Raw genomic sequence first — 17,939 nt, 5'->3', positions numbered from 1 at the left:
GTAGTTGAAGACTTTCACTTTTCACGCTCAGCCATTAATACAGTAAGTGAGCAACACAATGAAAAAATATATAGAAGACTTGAACAATACTATTAACCGACTTGACCTAATTGATATTTATAGAACGTGCCCAGTCCCAGTTGTGTCCGACTGTTTGAGACCCCATGGAGGGTAGTGTCCATGGAATTTCTCAGGGAAGACTACTGGAGCGGGTTGCCATTTCTTACTCCAGGGGACTTTCCAGACCCAGAGATTGAACCCGCGTCTCTTGCCTCTCTTGCATTGGCAGGCAGATTCTTTACCACTGTGCCACCTGGGAAGCCCATTTATTGAGCAAACAGCAAGTAAATACATATTCTTCTGAAGTGAATATGGAAGTTCAACCAAATATGCCAGTTAAAAACCTTACTAAGTTCAAAAGGACTGAAATCACACAAAATATATTTCCTGACCAAAAAAATAATTAGAATAAAGATTAACTATGGAAAGTGACCTGGAAAATCACAAACTGCTTGTAAATTGAACAAAACTTCAAATTAATGCAAGGATCAAAGGAGAAATAGAAAATACAATATATCAAAATTATGAGGTGATGCCAAAGCTTCACAGAGGGATATTTATAGCATTAAATGTTTGTATTTAAAAAGGGAAAAGGCCAATTATCACTTGAAGATCCATAATCCTCTTTAAGAAACTAGAATACAACAAAATTTAACCTAAATCCAGCAAAAAAAAAAAAAAAGAATAACAAACATCTTGGCAGAAATCAATTAAATAGAAACCAGAAAATCAGTAGTACCAAAAAATTCAGTTGAAACCAGTGGCTGATACTGTGAATAGATTAATATGATAATAAACCTATAGCCTGATTGATTAAAAAAGAGAGAGACAAAGAAGGAAGAGTGACACTAATTACCAATTTCAGTAATACCATAGGAGACAGCAGTACAGAGCTCTCAGATATTAAATGCACAATGAAGGAAGATTTAAAAAAAAATGTTAGTCAAAATTTTTTGCATGGTTGGTCGTATTGGACTCTTTGTGACCCTGTGGACTCTAGCCCACCAGGCTCCTCTCTCCATGGGATTTTCCAGGCAAAAATACTGGAATGGGTTGCCATTTCCTCTTCCAGGGGATCTCCTGGTCCAGGAATCGAACCGGCGTCTCTTATGTCTCCTGAATTGGCAGGTGGTTCTCTACCACTGAGCCATCTGGGAAGACCCAAAATTTGTTGAATGTAAATCTAAAAGTGTGCTCTCACTACACACACACACACACACACACACACAAACAAAAAAAACACAAACAAACAAAGAAAGGGACACAGAGAAATTTTAGGATGGGTTGGATACGTCTATTATCTTGATTCTGGTGATGATATTATCATTGTGTGCATATGCCCAAACTCATCAAATTGTACACAGTAAATATATACCATTTGTTGCATATCAATTATGCTTCAATAAACTATTTAAGAAAGGAGAGCAGAAAAATGTTATCCAAAAAATTGGTACTTAGATAAAATGAGAACATTTCTTGAAAAATACTGACTAACCAAGGTCACTCAAAAATAAATAAGGATGAATAACTTTATTAAGGAAGTTAATGTGCACGCATTGCTTCCATCATGTCTGACTCTTTGCATTTCTATGGACTATAGGCCTCCAGGCTCCTCTGTCCATGGGATTCTTCAGGCAAGAATAGTGGAGTGGGTTGCCAGGTCCTCCTTCAGGAGATCTACCTGTCCCAGGGATTGAGCCCACGTCTCTTACCTCTCTTGCATTGGCAGGCAGGTTCTTTACCGCTAGTGCAACCTGGGAAGCCCCAAAGAAGATAATTCTTCTGCTTCATTTTATGAGGCCATGGTTACCCTGATACCAAACCAAACCAAAAAAGACAACACAAGAAAAGAAAACCACAGACCAATATTTTTATGAATATAGACACAAAGATTCTTAGTAAAATACTGCTGCTGCTGCTGCTTCTAAGCCGCTTCAGTCGTGTCCGACACTGTGCAACCCCATAGATGGCAGCCCACTAGGCTCCTCTGTCCCTGGGATTCTCCAGGCAAGAAAACTGGAGTGGGTTGCCATTTCCTTCTCCAATGCATGAAAGTGAAAAGTGAAAGTGAAGTCGCTCAGTCGTGTCCGACTCCAAGCAACCTCATGGACTGCAGCCTACCAGGCTCATCCGTCCATGGGATTTTCCAGGCAAGAGTACTGGAGTGGGGTGCCATTGCCTTCTCCAAGTAAAATACTAGCAAACCAAATTATATAGCATGAGGAAGTAGGATTCTTCCCAGGAATGCAACTTGGATTTAATATTAAGACTCAAATAAGTTAATCAGTCTCATCATCAGTTCATTTGCTCAGTCGTGTCCAACTCTTTGCGACCCCATGAACCAAAGCACGCCAGGCCTCCCTGTCCATCACCAAGTCCCAGAGTCCACCCAAACCCATGGCCGTTGTTTCGATGATGCCATCCAACCATCTCATCCTCTGTTGTCCCCCTCTCCTCCTGCTCTCAATCTTTCCCAGCATCAGGGTCTTTTCCAACGAGTCAACTCTCTGCATCAGGTGGCCAAAGTATTGGAGTTTCAGCTTCAGCATCAGTCCCTCCAATGAAATCCAGGAATGATCTCCTTTAGGATGGACTGGTTGGATCTCCCTGCAGTCCAAGGGACTCTCAAGAATCTTCTCCAACACCACAGTTCAAAAGCATCAATTCTTTGGCACTCAGCTTTCTTTATAGTCCAGCTCTCACAACCATACATTAATATACCACATCAACAGAATAAAGGACAAAAACCACATTATAATCTCAGTACCTACATAAATAGCATTGGACAAAATTCAGCGTCCCTTCAAGATAAACAGACTCAAACTAGAAGTAAAAGGCAACAGTTTCAACCTGATATAAAACATCTCTGAAAAACTCACAGCTATCATCGTACTTAATGATGAAAGGCAGAAGTACTGACTTCCCCTGAAAATCAGGAACAATAGAAGGATATCATCTCTTACCACTTCTATTCCACATTGTTCTGGAGCTTCTGGACAGGGTAATTAAGCAAGGGAAAGAAATAAAATGAAGTTACATTGGAAAAGATGTAAAACTTTTCAATTTGCAGATGACATAATCTTGTGTATAGAAAATCCTCAAGAATCACCCTCTCCCCACAGAAACTATTAGACCCAATACAGGGGCTCAACAGGTTTACAGAATACAAGGTCATATACAAAGAGCAGATATATTTCTATACACAGTCAAGACTTGTACAATAAAAACTACAAAACATTGCTGGGTGAAATGAAAGACAGTCTAGGTAAGTGGAAAGGCATCTCACATTTATGGATTGGAAGACTTACTATTGTGTTAAGATGGCAGTACTCCCCTAATAGAACCCCATCAAAATTCAAACTGTTCTTTCCCCCCAGAAATCAACAAACTGATCCTAGAATTGTAAGAATTGAAAGGGTCCTGGGATACCCAAAACAGTGTGAAGAAAGAACAAGTACTTACACTTCCCAACTACAAAACCCACTTCAAAGCCAAAATAATCAAGACATTATATGGTGTTGTAGCCACGCGTTCCAGGAAACAAACTCACTCAGAAGGACAATACAGATAGTGGAATGCAGTTTATTACACCGGCGCGCCCAAGGCAGAGTCTCCTCTTGGCGGAGGACCCAGACCAGTTTTTGCGAAAACCTTTTATACCCTAAAGTGTGTGTGCCCAAATCCACTTCCCCAAATTCCCTGAAATTAGTCTGAACAAAGGAAAAGAAAGATATAATCAAAGTTAACCCGTGATTCATATGCCTTAAGCCTAGGTAGTTAATAGTGGACAATTATCAATAGGGCTGTGGTCATACCTCAATAAGCCTAATAGAATTTATGATTCTCTTCAGTTACACAGATAATTAGGGTATTCTTTTAGGTGATGGAGAGTCTAGGTATGAGCCCTGGAGCTCTTCCACCCAGGGGCTCTGGTTTTCAAGTTGGTATGTTGTTTCCAAAGATACTGGGCATATAGCTCAAAGTCCACAGTCCAGCCCAAGATGGAGTCCTGCTTTCAAGATGGAGCCGGTTCTGTCTGTTTCCTCCTTCAATGGTAGTGACATAAGGATTGTATATAGACAGATACCAGAATAGAATGGAGATGCAAGAAACAAAACCATATCTCTGTGGTCAATTGATTATTGTGAGGGGTGCAGAGGCCATTCAATGGCAAAGAATAATGTTTCAACAAATGGTCTTGGGATAACTGGATGTTCACAACCAAAAGAATCAGTTTAGACTTATACCTCACACTGTATATAACAATTAACTAAAAATTGATCAAAAACCTAAATATAAGAGCTAAAACTATAAAGCACTCAGAGGAAAACAGAGATGTAAATGTTACTGTTGGATTCGGCAATGATTTCCTAGATATGATACAAAAGTACAAGTACCAAAAGAAACAAAAACAGGCAATTTGGAATCATCAAAATGAAAACTTTAAAAAAAATAATGAAAACTTTTATCCTTCAAAGGACACTATCAAGAAAGTGAAACATCCTGGGCACCTACTGGATACTGGCAAGGAGCCTTGAATCCCAGGCAGACCAGAAGAACACCCAAACAACCCTGTATGGTGTGGGGAAGGGGGAAGCGAGGGGGAAGGAGATGTGCAGGCTAGGTGGGATCAGTGCTCCTGAGGTGCAGCTAGGGGAGGACAAGTTCCCACACCTGGAGAGGCACTCTTACCTCGAGGGGATCTGTGGGGATGGGGAAGGACCTTTGGGGTTATGGAGGAATGCACCTGGTGTTTCTGCCCCCACTCCCCCCATTCAACCTCCAGGAACCTGCTGAGGCCTGGGGCTTACTCCTCTCTACTCTGAAACTGGAGGCACTCTGGGGCCCCCTCCAGGCCACACTCAGCATAGGCCACACCCCTGCCTAAGCCCACCCTGCCTGAGCTCCACCACACCTAAGCCCTGCCCTTACAGTAAAGGTTTCGTCTACCTTTTTAAAAATTTCCCTATTTTGCTAGTGTAGCTGTGTCTTACCTTCCAGTGATTGTTTCATTTATAAGTTTAATTTTTCTAATTTACCTGTTAGTTTTCTTATTTATTTTATTTTTATTATTTGTCATTGTCTTCCACATTTCTTTTCTTTTCCTTTATTTTTTGGTGTGCTATACAGCTTGAAGGATCTTGATTCATGGGCTTGAGCTCCTGTGGTGGGAGGACCAAGTCCAAACTGCTGGATTAACAGAGACACTCAGACCTCACGGAATACTATTTGGAGTAAGGTCTCCTGGAGGGCCACATCTAAACACCTGGTCCTGGCTCTACTTAACTGCCTGCAAACTCCAGTGCTAAAATTCTCAGGCCAATCAATCAGTGAGAGAAGAACACAGTTCCGCCTAACAAAAAAAAACTGATACGACAAAAAATATGTTACAGACAAAAGAGCAAGGTAAAAAACCTAAAAGACCACATAAATGAAGAGGAAATAGGGAAACTACCTGGAAAACAATTTAGAGTAAGGATATTAAAGATGATCCAAAATCTTGAAAATGCAATGGAGGTATGGATTTAAAAAAACACAAGAAATGTTTGACAAAGATTTAGAAGAAATAAGGCACAAACAAACAAAGTTGAAAACACAATAACTGAAATGAAAAATACACTAGAAGAAATCAATATGAGACTCAATGAAGCAGGAGAGCAAATGAGTTGGAAGACAGAATGGTGGAAATAACTGCTGAAGAGCAGAATAAAGAAAAAAGAATGAAAAAACGTAATATCTATTTCTGTCATGACTGTCTTTCTGAGACACATTCTCCACTAAGGGTAACCTTGGACTACCACAGATTGTGGATGCATAAGAAAGATTGCACTGGAAGGAAAAAAATATAGTCTTCAAGCCCCTTTCTCATCCTCCAGAGACCCTGCAGGTCCAGGACTCCACCTCAATGGAGGGAAAACCGAAACCTGCACTGCTGCTGCTAAGTCACTTCAGTCCTGCCCGACTCTGTGCGACCCCATAGATGGCAGCCCACCAGGCTCCCCCATCCCTGGGATTCTCCAGGCAAGAACACTGGAGTGGGTTGCCATTTCCTTCTCCAATGCATGAGAGTGAAAAATGAAAGTGAAGTTGCTCAGTCGTGTCCGATTCTTACCGACCCCATGGACTGTGTAGCCCACCAGGCTCCTCCATCCATGGGATTTTCCAGGCAAGAGTACTAGAGTGGGGTGCCATTGCCTTCTCTGGCAACCTGCACTGCACATGTCCAACTCAGTGAGCATGCGCAGTGTGTGCGTCCGCATCCGTTGCTGCGCATGCGCCTTGGTGCGCATACGCCTTCCTGAGCGATCTGTGAGGAGCGTTGGGCCTGAGACGGGTTTGTTTATTCAGTCCCGGTTCTTTCTCACTACTTGAGACTCACCAGGTAGGTTCACAGATCTGTCCTGTCTGGCGTTTAAGTGTGTGTGCCTGTGAGGGTAGCCAGCGAGTTTCGCGCGGGTCAGGCAGTGCGATCTAGGGCTGTTGAGGAGGAAGGCCCTCAAGGTAGTCATCTTTCTCCTCACAAGTGTTGCGACGCCATACTTCTTGCCTTGGTGGCGGGAGAGGAAGGGCAGTGGGCAGAGGAGGGCAGGGGGTAGGATGATGGTGGGGGGAGACTTGGGGGTGCTATTTGAGATATTTGGTTCATTGGGGCCCTGAAACTGACGACAGAGCACAGAATCTGGGGCCGGCAGTCGGACCTGGGCAGGGGGCAGGGTGGGCGATTAAGGAAAGGCCTAGAAACCGGACTGCAGTGGGGTTGTGACTGTATCGCGGGTTTTGTAGTAAGGTGCCAAGAGAGAAGTGGACCGGTTGCTCTGTATGCAGCCTCATCTCAGCCCCAGACACTGAGAAAATCGCCATAGTCAGGCTGTAAAGACTGAGCCTTTCTTTGTGTTCCAACTGAATTCCAAGGGAGTTGGGGAAAATAGGTCTGGTGAATAGGAGTGTGACATGAGCACTAGTCCTGAGCTTTTAAATTCCTAGGAGTATTTCACTAAAGATCTTCATGATGGAGAATTCTGTTGTGAAATCAAACTTCCTCACAAAAATTCAGCCTTCTTGTGTACCTTAAGGTGATTTCTCTGCCAGCTTCGCAAAGACACAAATGGCTTTGCAAGCGACTGTATTTGGTGTAATTGAAATGCATGTACACTCATACTTAACCAGAGTTTTCTTTTGGAAGTATTTTCACATTAAAAAAAAAAAACAAGTCAACATAAGGTCATAAAAGTGATGAAATATAGCTGTGCTCTTAAATACATTTTCTAAATCACAATATTCTGCTTTCAGGGAGAAATATGAGTGGTCAAGTGGCATCAACATTGGGACCTACAAAGCAAGATTGCTCCCAGGTGGATGAACCTGTGGTTGTGAGTAACCTTACCATTTGATGTTTCCTATTAGCACAAGTTTATTTTTGAGAAAATCATGTTAAGTAGTACACATGTGGTGATAAAGGTCTTCCATGCTGATAAAGGGTGACAGTTTGTCTTAGGAAGGAACATTGATCCAGATATATTATAGTCCAGCGTTGCCTGGATGATTATACTGTTAAATTCCCTGGAAATGTGCCCAGTGACTCCCTCCTCCTGCTTATTAACAACAGGCTGCATACTTCCATCCCAACATAGATTTAAATAGCTTCCAAAGTCTTTCTGGGTAACTCTTATGGGAGCTAACTCTTCTCTGTGGGAAGAGTAACTTTATTAAAAGTAAGTACATAGAATTGTGTTGAGAAAACGTTGTTAGGTTTACTTATGATCATATATATCTATGTATTATGTATATTTATGCTATTGGATGTGTTAACAGCAAAAGTTTTTATTTGCATGCACACTCTACTAGGACCAGCAGCCCAGTGTTGAGCAACCTCACCAAGAGGAACCACCAGCTGAGATTCAGGATATCACACCTAGAAAGGAGGAAGGAGAGGATCCAGTGAATCGTGATGAAGAAGAGGAGAAGGATCCCTTTGAAGGTAAAGTGTATCTGTGCCTCATGCCTTAAGACATAACCGGTAAGAAGAGGAAAGGAAACATTAGAAAAGGACTTCAGACAGTTCCTAAAAAACTGAGGAGAGTATAGTTTGCAGGTTAGTGTGGTCGCTCAAATTTTCCCTTGTTTTCAAGACAAAGAGAAGGGGGCAACTAAGGTGTCTGAGGACAACCCTGGAAAAGGAAAATGGTAATAACATTCGGAAAATTCTGCTTTCCTTTTTCTCCAGCAAAACATTCCCGGAAGAATGCTCCTGAGGTTCTTATTCATCACATTTTTAGCATACTAACCTAAGGCTTTTAATTCATAACATCGAGGGAATGAATATCATCATTCCCTTGTTTATATTGTATGCTTTACAGCTGAATTGATGCATTTTTTTAAAGATTCTGGCCTGGAAGCTGATCTCCAGCTATTTGCTGAGGCAAAGACTGGGGATGAAGGTGGAGATGGTCCTGATGTCAGGGAGGAGTTTGCATCAAATACAGAGCCTGTTGAAATGCCAGAAGCAGGTATGTCATCCATTCAGAAAGTAACTTATGTGGTTTCTGTTTTTCAGAATATTATGTCTTTACTAATATAGAGGGAACATTACTATTATTTTAATAATAGAGTTCACATATTCTTTGAAAGATAGTTCAGACCCCAGATGCCTGAGTGCCTGACTTACAGACTTTCAAATAAAGAAACAGAGAGGATCAAAGCCATATCGAATTGAAAATAGGAAACCGTTTTCTTCTCTTGAGTATAAGTACTTTGAGCAACAGCTAATAATTTTCAGGTTCTTTTATAATTTGTGCTTGTAGCAAATATGGAATGCATTTGTAATAAATATCGGTTTATATGAAATATGCTTAGGCATCCAAGTAGGTTCTAGTACCAGCTTTAGCGTAATGTGTGTGATTATATGAAATCCCTTAACTTCTAAACTCAACTTTACTCATGTAAGTTCTGAATTCAGAACAGATACACGAAGATGCTGATTTTTCATTGTTAATTTTTGCATTCTGTGATTCTCTTTGATGGAGTGCATACAAGAATACTCTGTTTTGTATGATGTATTTATCATAAAATATCATCTTGAGTCAAATTATAACAGGGGGATTGAGATTTCATTTTCTGACGGGGGACACATGTACACCTGTGGCTGATTCATGTCAATGTATGGCAAAAACCACCAGACTATTGTAATTAGCCTCCAGTTAAAATCAATTAATTAAGTTTTTTATAAAAGAAAATGAGCCAACATTCTGCTTGATGTATGTTAAATTCTCCCAAATTCTGAATTCTCTAGCTCTTTAAAAAATAGTTGCATTTTAAATCATTTCCCCAGGGAAGCATGAAATGACTGAATAATAAAATGCCCAAAGATAGTCTAGTTTCCTGTTTCTGTGGCTGATCAAGTTGAGAGAGTGCATTTAGCCAGTGATATTCAAGGCAGGTGTGAGTAAGATACATATGCTAAGCACACTACCTGCCCCCACGTTTGGTCTTTTTTTTGAGGGGAGGGGGGAGGTTGCTTATTTTAATTGGAGGATCATTATTTTAATATACTATGAAGGTTTTGCCATATACCCCACTCTCACTCTTAAAGAACTAATAAAAATCTGAGCCTCATGATATAATCATCTCTAACCATATCAAGTATGTTATTTTTCTTCTTTGATACATGAGTTTAAAAAGTTTTGAAGGCCAAAAATTGTAACTCTAGTTCTTCCCGCGTAATCAACTTAGTATCTTTCACATAGGTGTTTTCCAACTTGCTGACAATAAATTGCATGGTTCTGATTTTAAAGGAGGAACTTCATAGTTAGGGAAGAATTTACTGTGTATTAGCCTTCTAAATATTTTCACTTTACATTTTTTTCCCTTCCATTTGAACAATTAGATGAAAATACAACTTTCAGATGACTTTCAAGTAACTACAGAACATGATTAAAATGTTCTCATAGAAAAATCTTAGCCCTAAATATGTGTGGTATTTAAAAAGAAAAATACATAAATTACAAGGTACATAAATATAAAATCCTACATCCAACATAAAAGGTAAGAAAAAGAGCAACCGAATAAACCTAAGGGAAAAAGAAAATGGTACTTATTAAAAAACAGGTATGAAGTGTTATGAAGAGGAAAATAAACTCAACTAAAAAACAAAGACAATGTGCTAGTTTACATAATTTTTAATATATATATATATACACACACACATTTTTTAATATTCTTTTCCATTGTGATTTATCACAGGAGATTGGACATTAGTTCCCTGTGCTATATAGTAGGACCTTGTTGTTTATCCATTCTGAGTGTAATGGTTTGTATCTGCCAACCCCAAACTGCCAGTCCATTCCTCTAGTTTACATCACTGTGAAGCAAACGGACAAAGCCCAAGTACACATAATTAGAAATATGAACAAGACACTAACAGTTAGTATATTACAGAATTAAAACAGTATAATCTGGAACTCAAATATTTTCAGAATATTGATGAAATGACTAGTAGGGTAGAAAAACATATTATTTAACATACCCCACACTAAATAACTAAACATCACAAATACCGTGGATAAACTTTTGAAATGGGTCAGTTTTCTCTCAAAAGCCATTACCATTTAGAAACAAAAAAAAATCTGCTTTTCCAGATTTTCTTTCTCTCTTCCTACTTGCTTTTCTCTCTCACTCATACTCCCTCTTGCTCTCCCTTTTCTTCTCTCCTTTTTTCTTTCTTTCTTTTTTTTTTTTTTTTTGGTGTGGCTGTGAGAATCCTATTTCTGCTTCACATTTTGATGTCACCATGTAGCCAGTGATAGTAATGACTTAAAATTAGTGTCACATATAATTTATTATACCAACTGGAATACTTCCCAGGGTGAAAAAAAACATTTAGAATTACATGAGGGCCCCAAGTAAAAAAGGGGACAAATGTTTAACCGACTTAAAACCACCATATCAGGGATAAAGTAGAACAAATGAAAATGTCTACAGTTTTCGACAGTAGAGAAGAAAGAAATGCAATACTGGCCTTTTTATTTACTTCACTTAAGCAGTAACAGAGAGAACAACTGTTTAGCTATCCTATATTTGGAATATTATTTCAAACCAATGCATTTAAATGATACTTTTTAGGGATATTTTGTTCCAGTTTTTGTGTATTTTGTTCTCCTTAGGGTGCTTTTTGTTGTTAGATATTTTACTGAATGTGTACACAGTTTTGCCTTCTACTGAAAACTACCTTCTGATAGGTTCCATTGATTTCATTTGTTCTGAACTCAGTGTCCTTCTTTTCTTGTATAACTAGGAAGAGTAGTGTGTTTTTTAAAATACTGGTAATGTGCCTGGAAAGTCTATAAAATCTCTAGAGAGGATTAACTGAAGGTAAGCCAAAGGGTCGCCCTTAGTGTTCCTGTTTTAGTCCATTTTATAAAACTACAACTGCAGTGAACTTTGTATATCTCTCCTGTCATCGAAATAAAGTTCTGCTAAGTAACTTTTTTAATGTTTATATTACAGGTGAAGGGCAGCCATTTGCTTGAAAGAAGATAAACTGAAACCATCTATGCTGCTCTTATGTTCTGTATTTGACTATTAAAGTTCGGTCAATAAAGTTTCATTATCTACTTGCACATTTTTTGTTAACTTTATCCCTGGGTATTTAATGTTATTGAAAATTCATGGTTTGTGATTTTTATTCTCTAGTTGAGGATGTATGTAGAGATAGAATGTCATATATAGATTTTCTGTCCAACAGTTCCTCTAAATATGCATATTAATTCCACAAATTTAGATCTAGATTATTTTTGCTTTTCAAAATATACTATTATATTTGAATATCAACAGTTTCTACTGGCTTAAACCTTAAACCTATCCTGATTTTTCAGCATTGAACAAACCTGGCCAGAATAGTCTTGACTAAAGCAGGTGATAATCGGCATTTTCCCCAATACTAAATGAAAAATCTTCTCCATTTCAACCAGTTTACGTTGTTTTTTTGTAGATATACTTTATCAGAGTAAGTTCCATTCTATTCCTAGTTTGCTGTCTTAAATATAGATTAATTTTCATCAAACACTTATACTGCATCAATTGTGATGATCATAGAATTGTTTTCCCTCCATTTTTCTATTTATGTGGTGAATTGCATTGGTAACCTTATACATGTAAACCACCCTTGCACTTCTAGGGTTAAAAAAATTGGGTCATAACATATTCTTTACGTGTAATCTACATGTTAATGCATATACATACATATATATACCCACATATAAAAAATTCATAAAAGCCTTTGGTCTTCTCTTGAATAAATGGGCTTACAAAATGTGCCACCCAAATCTCATACGGTGTCCCTGATGAAATCACTGACAGAGAAACATTTTTAAAAAGTTAATATATTTGTACTGTCCTATAGAGAAATGGAATGCCAAAGCCATTGTTAAAGGTTGTAGGGAGACAGGAAAAGAACTGCTGTCAAATTGCATGGCAAATGGCACAGCGTATCTTTCACACATTTCTGACTTGCCTTCCAAGGTTTTTTGGGTGCAGGGAGAGAACAGCCACAAACATCTTTTCTTCTCCATGACGTCCTCCATTGGCTTGATAGTCACCAGATCTCAGAAGCCCTCCAGTTGGCTGTGAGTGTGTGTGTGTATGTGTGAATCACTTAGTTGTGTCCAGGTCTTTGCGACCCCATGAACTGTAGCCCACCAGGCTTCTCTGTCCATGGAATTCTCCAGGCAAGAATACTGGAGTGGATTGCCATTCCCTTCTCCAGAGGATCCTCCCAGCCCAGGGATCAAACCCTGGTCTCTTGCAGATTCTTTACCGTTTGAGCTACAGGGAAGTCCTCCAGCTGTCTGATTCCTCCCTTATATCCTTATTATTAACATAATAACAAAGCGCTTACATCTCTGAGCCCCCATCTGCATCCTCATGCATCAAAAAAATACATTTCTCCAACAAATGACCTATTCAGATTTCACTCTGCTTAGCGAATAACGGGATTATAAATAGCAGCTGTTGTGCCCTTACAGAGGTATGAAAATCCAGGTCCTAAAGGACTGAAAATGGGAGGTTCAAATCTACCATGAGACATTTAAGAGTATCCCAACTTACCAAAAAGTATGTGAAAAAGCCCCTAGGTCATGCAGCTGTCTGACAACATTAGATCCTAGGTAGAAGAAAAGGGAAAGGAATGAGGGGAACTTCGTGAGACAAAATGACTTGAGTCTTACCTGCTCTGTCTCCTTATTGGCTATGACATGACATAACTGGGCTTCCCTGGTGGCTCAGATGGTAAAGAATCTGCCTGCAGTGCTGGAGTCCTGGGTTTGATCCCTGTGTTGGGAAGATCCCCTGGAGGAGGCCACGGCAACCCACTCCAGTATTCTTGCCTGAAGAATCCCCGTGGATAGAGGTGCCTGACGGACTACAGTCCCTGGGGTCACAAAGAGTCAGACACGACTGAGCGACCAAGCACAGCACGTGACATAACTCAGAGTATCAGTACTGGCTCTGACACATACTGAGTGAAGGTGAGAAAGGTATTTACATCCTTTGCATCTGTTTCCCCATTTCTAAAGTGGAAATTACAAGTTCACACTATTTGCTAGGAAGAATAAACAAGATAACATGTGAAGTAGGTATTTCATTACAAATGGATTTGGCTTATTCTACTCCATTTTTTCATTTAAACATTTACAATTACAATTCTCTCACAAGTGATACAGATTTTGAATTTCAAGTAGGCTATAAGGTTAACTTTTAAAATGAACTGGACTTGAGAAACATTTTGTCTATATAAATATATTGATTCAATAGCAGATTCAATAGCTGGTTTCAGACATGGCATCCATTCTAAGGTTGGTTTGTTAATGAGGACTGACAAGGCTACGCTAAGTCATAATATGTAGTGAAAACTGTGCTCCTTGCTGTGTGTGATGACAAAGAAAATAAGCCAGTATTCTGGTCACGCAACATCACACAACTCAACACCAGACTGTGTCACGTAGTCAGGCAGCCAGTCCCTAAGTCACAGCGCAGGAGCTACAGGGCCTCAGGGCACCACTGCAGTTGTTAGTTTGGCTTGTCACCTTCTACGGGCTTGGCCAGTAAGGAGACAATGAACCCGAATGGATTCAGATTCTACCTTACAGACAGTGCAGAAGCAATATGACCCTGGTGTCAGTTGCCTTGTCCCTAGTCCCACAGTTTGCCACTGAATTGGAAGGCCTCAGTAAAGGCACTACAAGTGGTAGGTCTCTGCCAGGAAGGAGTCCACAGTTGTGCCCTATGGCACTGAGAAGCTCTGCAGTCCAGAGCTGTACTCTCAGCTGGGCCTAGGGAGACCATCCTATGTTCAACTGAAACCAGAGGTGGATGAGTAACAACTTTGTGTCACCTCCAGCTGGATGAGGAGGCAGGTGAGAAATGGCATCATAGCAGCTCTTCATCAGGCTGCTTCTCTCCCCTTGCTGCAAGAGCAATCAGGAGGTTTTCTGCCAAGATTCAAGTCAGCCTGCAGTTTAGCATTGTCTACATAGCCTAAGTGGGGACATGCAAGGGCACCAGGGCACCAAGACAGAGTCACACTCTTACAGTGTCTGGAACAAGACACAAGACTATGTATGGTGCTACAAATATGACACCTATATACTGACTCCTACATGGAGGAGATGCTTTTCCTGTCAGTCATTAAAAATATTCCTTCATTGAGTACACACACATTGATTACTAGCATGTCTCAGGACGTGTCTGCAATGCTTGAAATAACAAGACCAGTGATGTGAGGTGGATGATGGGAATATCACACTGGTGGGCCAGACAGACACATAAACAGAAAAGAAGTGCAAAGGAGAAACACAGGGAATGGACCTAAGGGCAAAGCAAAGTAAAACGGTGAGCAGGGTGGCCAAGAAGCAGGAGGAAAGTTAGAAGATAAGGTTCATTCTAAGAGGGAAAGAGGTTATATATAACACAGCTGTGCTTTGACCCAGGCTGTGGATGAGAGTCACAACCTCCCCTGCATCACTGCCCCTTTTGAGGGTGGTGTCTGGGAGTCTAGAGATTCTGAAGGGAGAGAAGGAAAATACATAGTGCAGGGGGTACGTGCACCCGCCCTGATAGAGATGCAGGTGCAGCTTGTTACAGTTACCAGGTGGGGATGAGCAGAGTTGGATTCGGTGACTCAAGAAGAAATGTGCAAATGAATGTAAAGGGAGAAAACACATTGAGAGGGGGTAAACAGCTCCAACTCCCATTTCTGTACCTGGGTAGGTGCTCCATTCTTGTTGTGAGAAGGCTTCCTGGTCTGAGTTCTGGGAGGGAGTGATGAGCAGTCTAAGGACCCACCATCAGCCCTAAGCAGGGGCAACTGAGTGTGTGAAGACATAAGTCTCAGCCTTTACCACTGAGAGACACAGAAAGCTTCTTAGTCCTGCTGAGAGTGTGGCTCTGGAATCTTAGGGAAGCTCAAAGGTAAGGTGGTGGTGGTGGTGGTTGTTCAGTCGCTCAGTTGTGTCCAACTATTTACTACCCATGGCCTGCAGCATGCCAGGCTCCTCTGTCCTACACTATCTCCCTGAGTTTGATCAAATTAATGTCCATTACTTGGTGATGCTATGTAATCATATCTCCCTCTGTCACCCCCTTCTCCTCCTGCCTTCAATTTTTGCATCAGGGTCCTTTCCAATGAGTCAGCTATTCGCATCTGGTGGCCAAAGTATTGCAGCATCAGCATCCGTCCTTCCAGTGACTAGCCCAGGTGGCGCTAGTGGTAAAGAACCCATCTGCCAATGCAGGAGACTCAGGTTCAATCCCTTGCTCTGGAAGATCCCCTGGAGTAGGAAATAGCAACTCGCTCCAGTATTCTTGCCTGGAAAATTCCATGAAGAGGGGTCCTGGCAGTTTACAGTCCATGGGGCACCAGAGAGTTAAACACGACTGAGTGACTGAACACACACACACATACATGGTAATTTGTGTATCTTAGAATCTAAAGTGTGTCCTCAGTAGACCACATACACATGCATGTTTTTTTAACTGTTCTCTCAGTGTCTGCCTTCTGGTTGGATTGTTTTATCCATTTACATTTAATGTTGATACAGACTTACATCTACCAATGTATATTTATGTCTCATGTCATTTTGTTCTATGGTCCTCATTGTACTGCTTTCTTTTCCATCCAATGTATATTTTCTAATGTAGCATTTTAAACACTTTACTGATTTTCCACTACTTTTAAGTTGTTTCCTTAGCTGTATGCCACCATAAACATCTTACTTTATCACAATCAGCTTGAAATTTACACAAATGCTAATGAGATACAGAAACATTACTCCTATATCGCTCTATTCAGGTTTCCCTCTTTTCCTCATATTGTCACATATATCATAAATCTGTAAAGGGTAAGCCCATTAATACATTCTTATTATTATTACATTATATATAACACTATGTGATGAAAAGCTGATATACGGCAGGATATCAGGTATCTATTTATAACTTCTGTTATATTCACCCTCTTGGTCATGATTTCTGATACTTTGCATATGTTTGTATGGATTTGACACCATCCAGATTTGTCTCCTTACCTAATACAACTTTGCTCCAAACCACCTCCTTTGTGCTGCTACTGCAAATATATTACATGCCATATGTTGTTGGCCCAACAATAATTGGGCTTCTCTGGTGACTCAGACATTAAAGAATGTGCCTGCAATGCAGGAGACGCGGGTTCAATCCCTTGGTCAGGAAGATCCCATGGAGAAGGGAATGGCTAACCACTCCAGTATTCTTGCCTGGAGAATCCCATGGACAGAGGAGCCTAGCAGGCTACAGTCATGGGGTTGCCAAGAGTCAGACATGACTGAGCAACTACTGCTTTCACAACAATAAATTATGTGATATTGTTTTAGACAGTTGTTTTTTCAATACAGGAAGAAAGGAGTGAAATATGTATCCATAAAGAATTTTTCTTCATATAATTAACTTTACCTGTGCTCTTTGCTTTTTCACATGGATTCAGATTAACCTCTGAATTCACTTATTGTAGCATGAAGAACTTCCTTTAGTTTTTCTTGTAAGCCAGTTCTACCAACACATTCCCTGAGGTTTTTTTTTTTTTTTTTTTAAATTTGGGCATACCTTTACTTTGCTTTCATTTTTATTTTCTTAAACCACTTTATTGTGGTATGTGTGACATGTAAAAAGCTGTGTATGCACCCGTGAAATCATCACCAGCTCCAATATACAAAACTCAACTGTATTTCCATACTAGTGGTGAATATTCCTAATGAGTAAGAAAATTCCAGTTACAATATAAAAAGAACTTAGGAATTAGTTTAATCAAGGAGGTGTAAGATTTGTACATTGAAAATGATAATACCAGTTGAAAGAAATTAATGAAAATTTAAGTAAATGGTTGCTGACTATCAATGGGCACTAGAGTTTCCCCTAGAAATTTGCTGTCATTGTACACACATCTCTGAGCATGTGGGAATATTTCCTTAAGGCACATTCACAGCAGGGAGACCGCTGGATCAAAGACTTCCTTGGCTAAACACACATCTGTGGAGTACCTACTATGTGCATGTGCCTGACGCTGTTCTAAATGCCAAGGAGGCATCACAGAATAGGACTGACACTTGTCCCTCTTTCATGAAGGCAAATGCTGCTGAGGGTGAGGGCAGCACGGGATGTAAATTCTGATGGGTGCTGCCACAGACCCCTGCAAAGGTGTTTCACCAGTTCACACTGGCCTCAGTGGGGCAGGGGAGTGAATGTGCCTTTACTGGCATCTGGGTACCATTTGGAGGGTGGGAGGTCTTGGCAGGAGGCTGGACACCTTGTGTCCAGTTCCTTATAAGAGCTTCAAGTCCACAACTAGGATTGAT

At 40.3% G+C, this 17,939-nt stretch overlaps 2 protein-coding genes across 9 annotated transcripts in view; one reads left to right on the top strand and one right to left on the bottom strand.

The window, feature by feature from the left end:
* The window catches only part of LOC133244038 (P antigen family member 5-like), a 120,050-nt gene that overhangs the window by 35,899 nt on the left and 66,212 nt on the right, over positions 1-17,939 (bottom strand). The gene's annotated exons all lie outside the window — the stretch shown is intronic.
* Positions 6,332-11,675, top strand: LOC133244040 (X antigen family member 5-like). The gene is made up of 5 exons (XM_061410716.1): positions 6,332-6,442; positions 7,351-7,430; positions 7,906-8,038; positions 8,442-8,567; positions 11,563-11,675. Exons 2-5 carry the CDS (start codon positions 7,359-7,361, stop codon positions 11,583-11,585), a joined length of 354 nt encoding a protein of 117 aa, XP_061266700.1. The 5' UTR covers positions 6,332-6,442; positions 7,351-7,358; the 3' UTR covers positions 11,586-11,675.

Source organism: Bos javanicus, unplaced genomic scaffold (genome assembly GCF_032452875.1).
Source record: "Bos javanicus breed banteng unplaced genomic scaffold, ARS-OSU_banteng_1.0 tig00004423_1, whole genome shotgun sequence".
Lineage (NCBI taxonomy): Eukaryota > Metazoa > Chordata > Mammalia > Artiodactyla > Bovidae > Bos > Bos javanicus.
The sequence above is the reverse complement of the archived record's forward strand: the minus strand, read 5'-3'. Positions and strand labels throughout refer to the sequence as shown.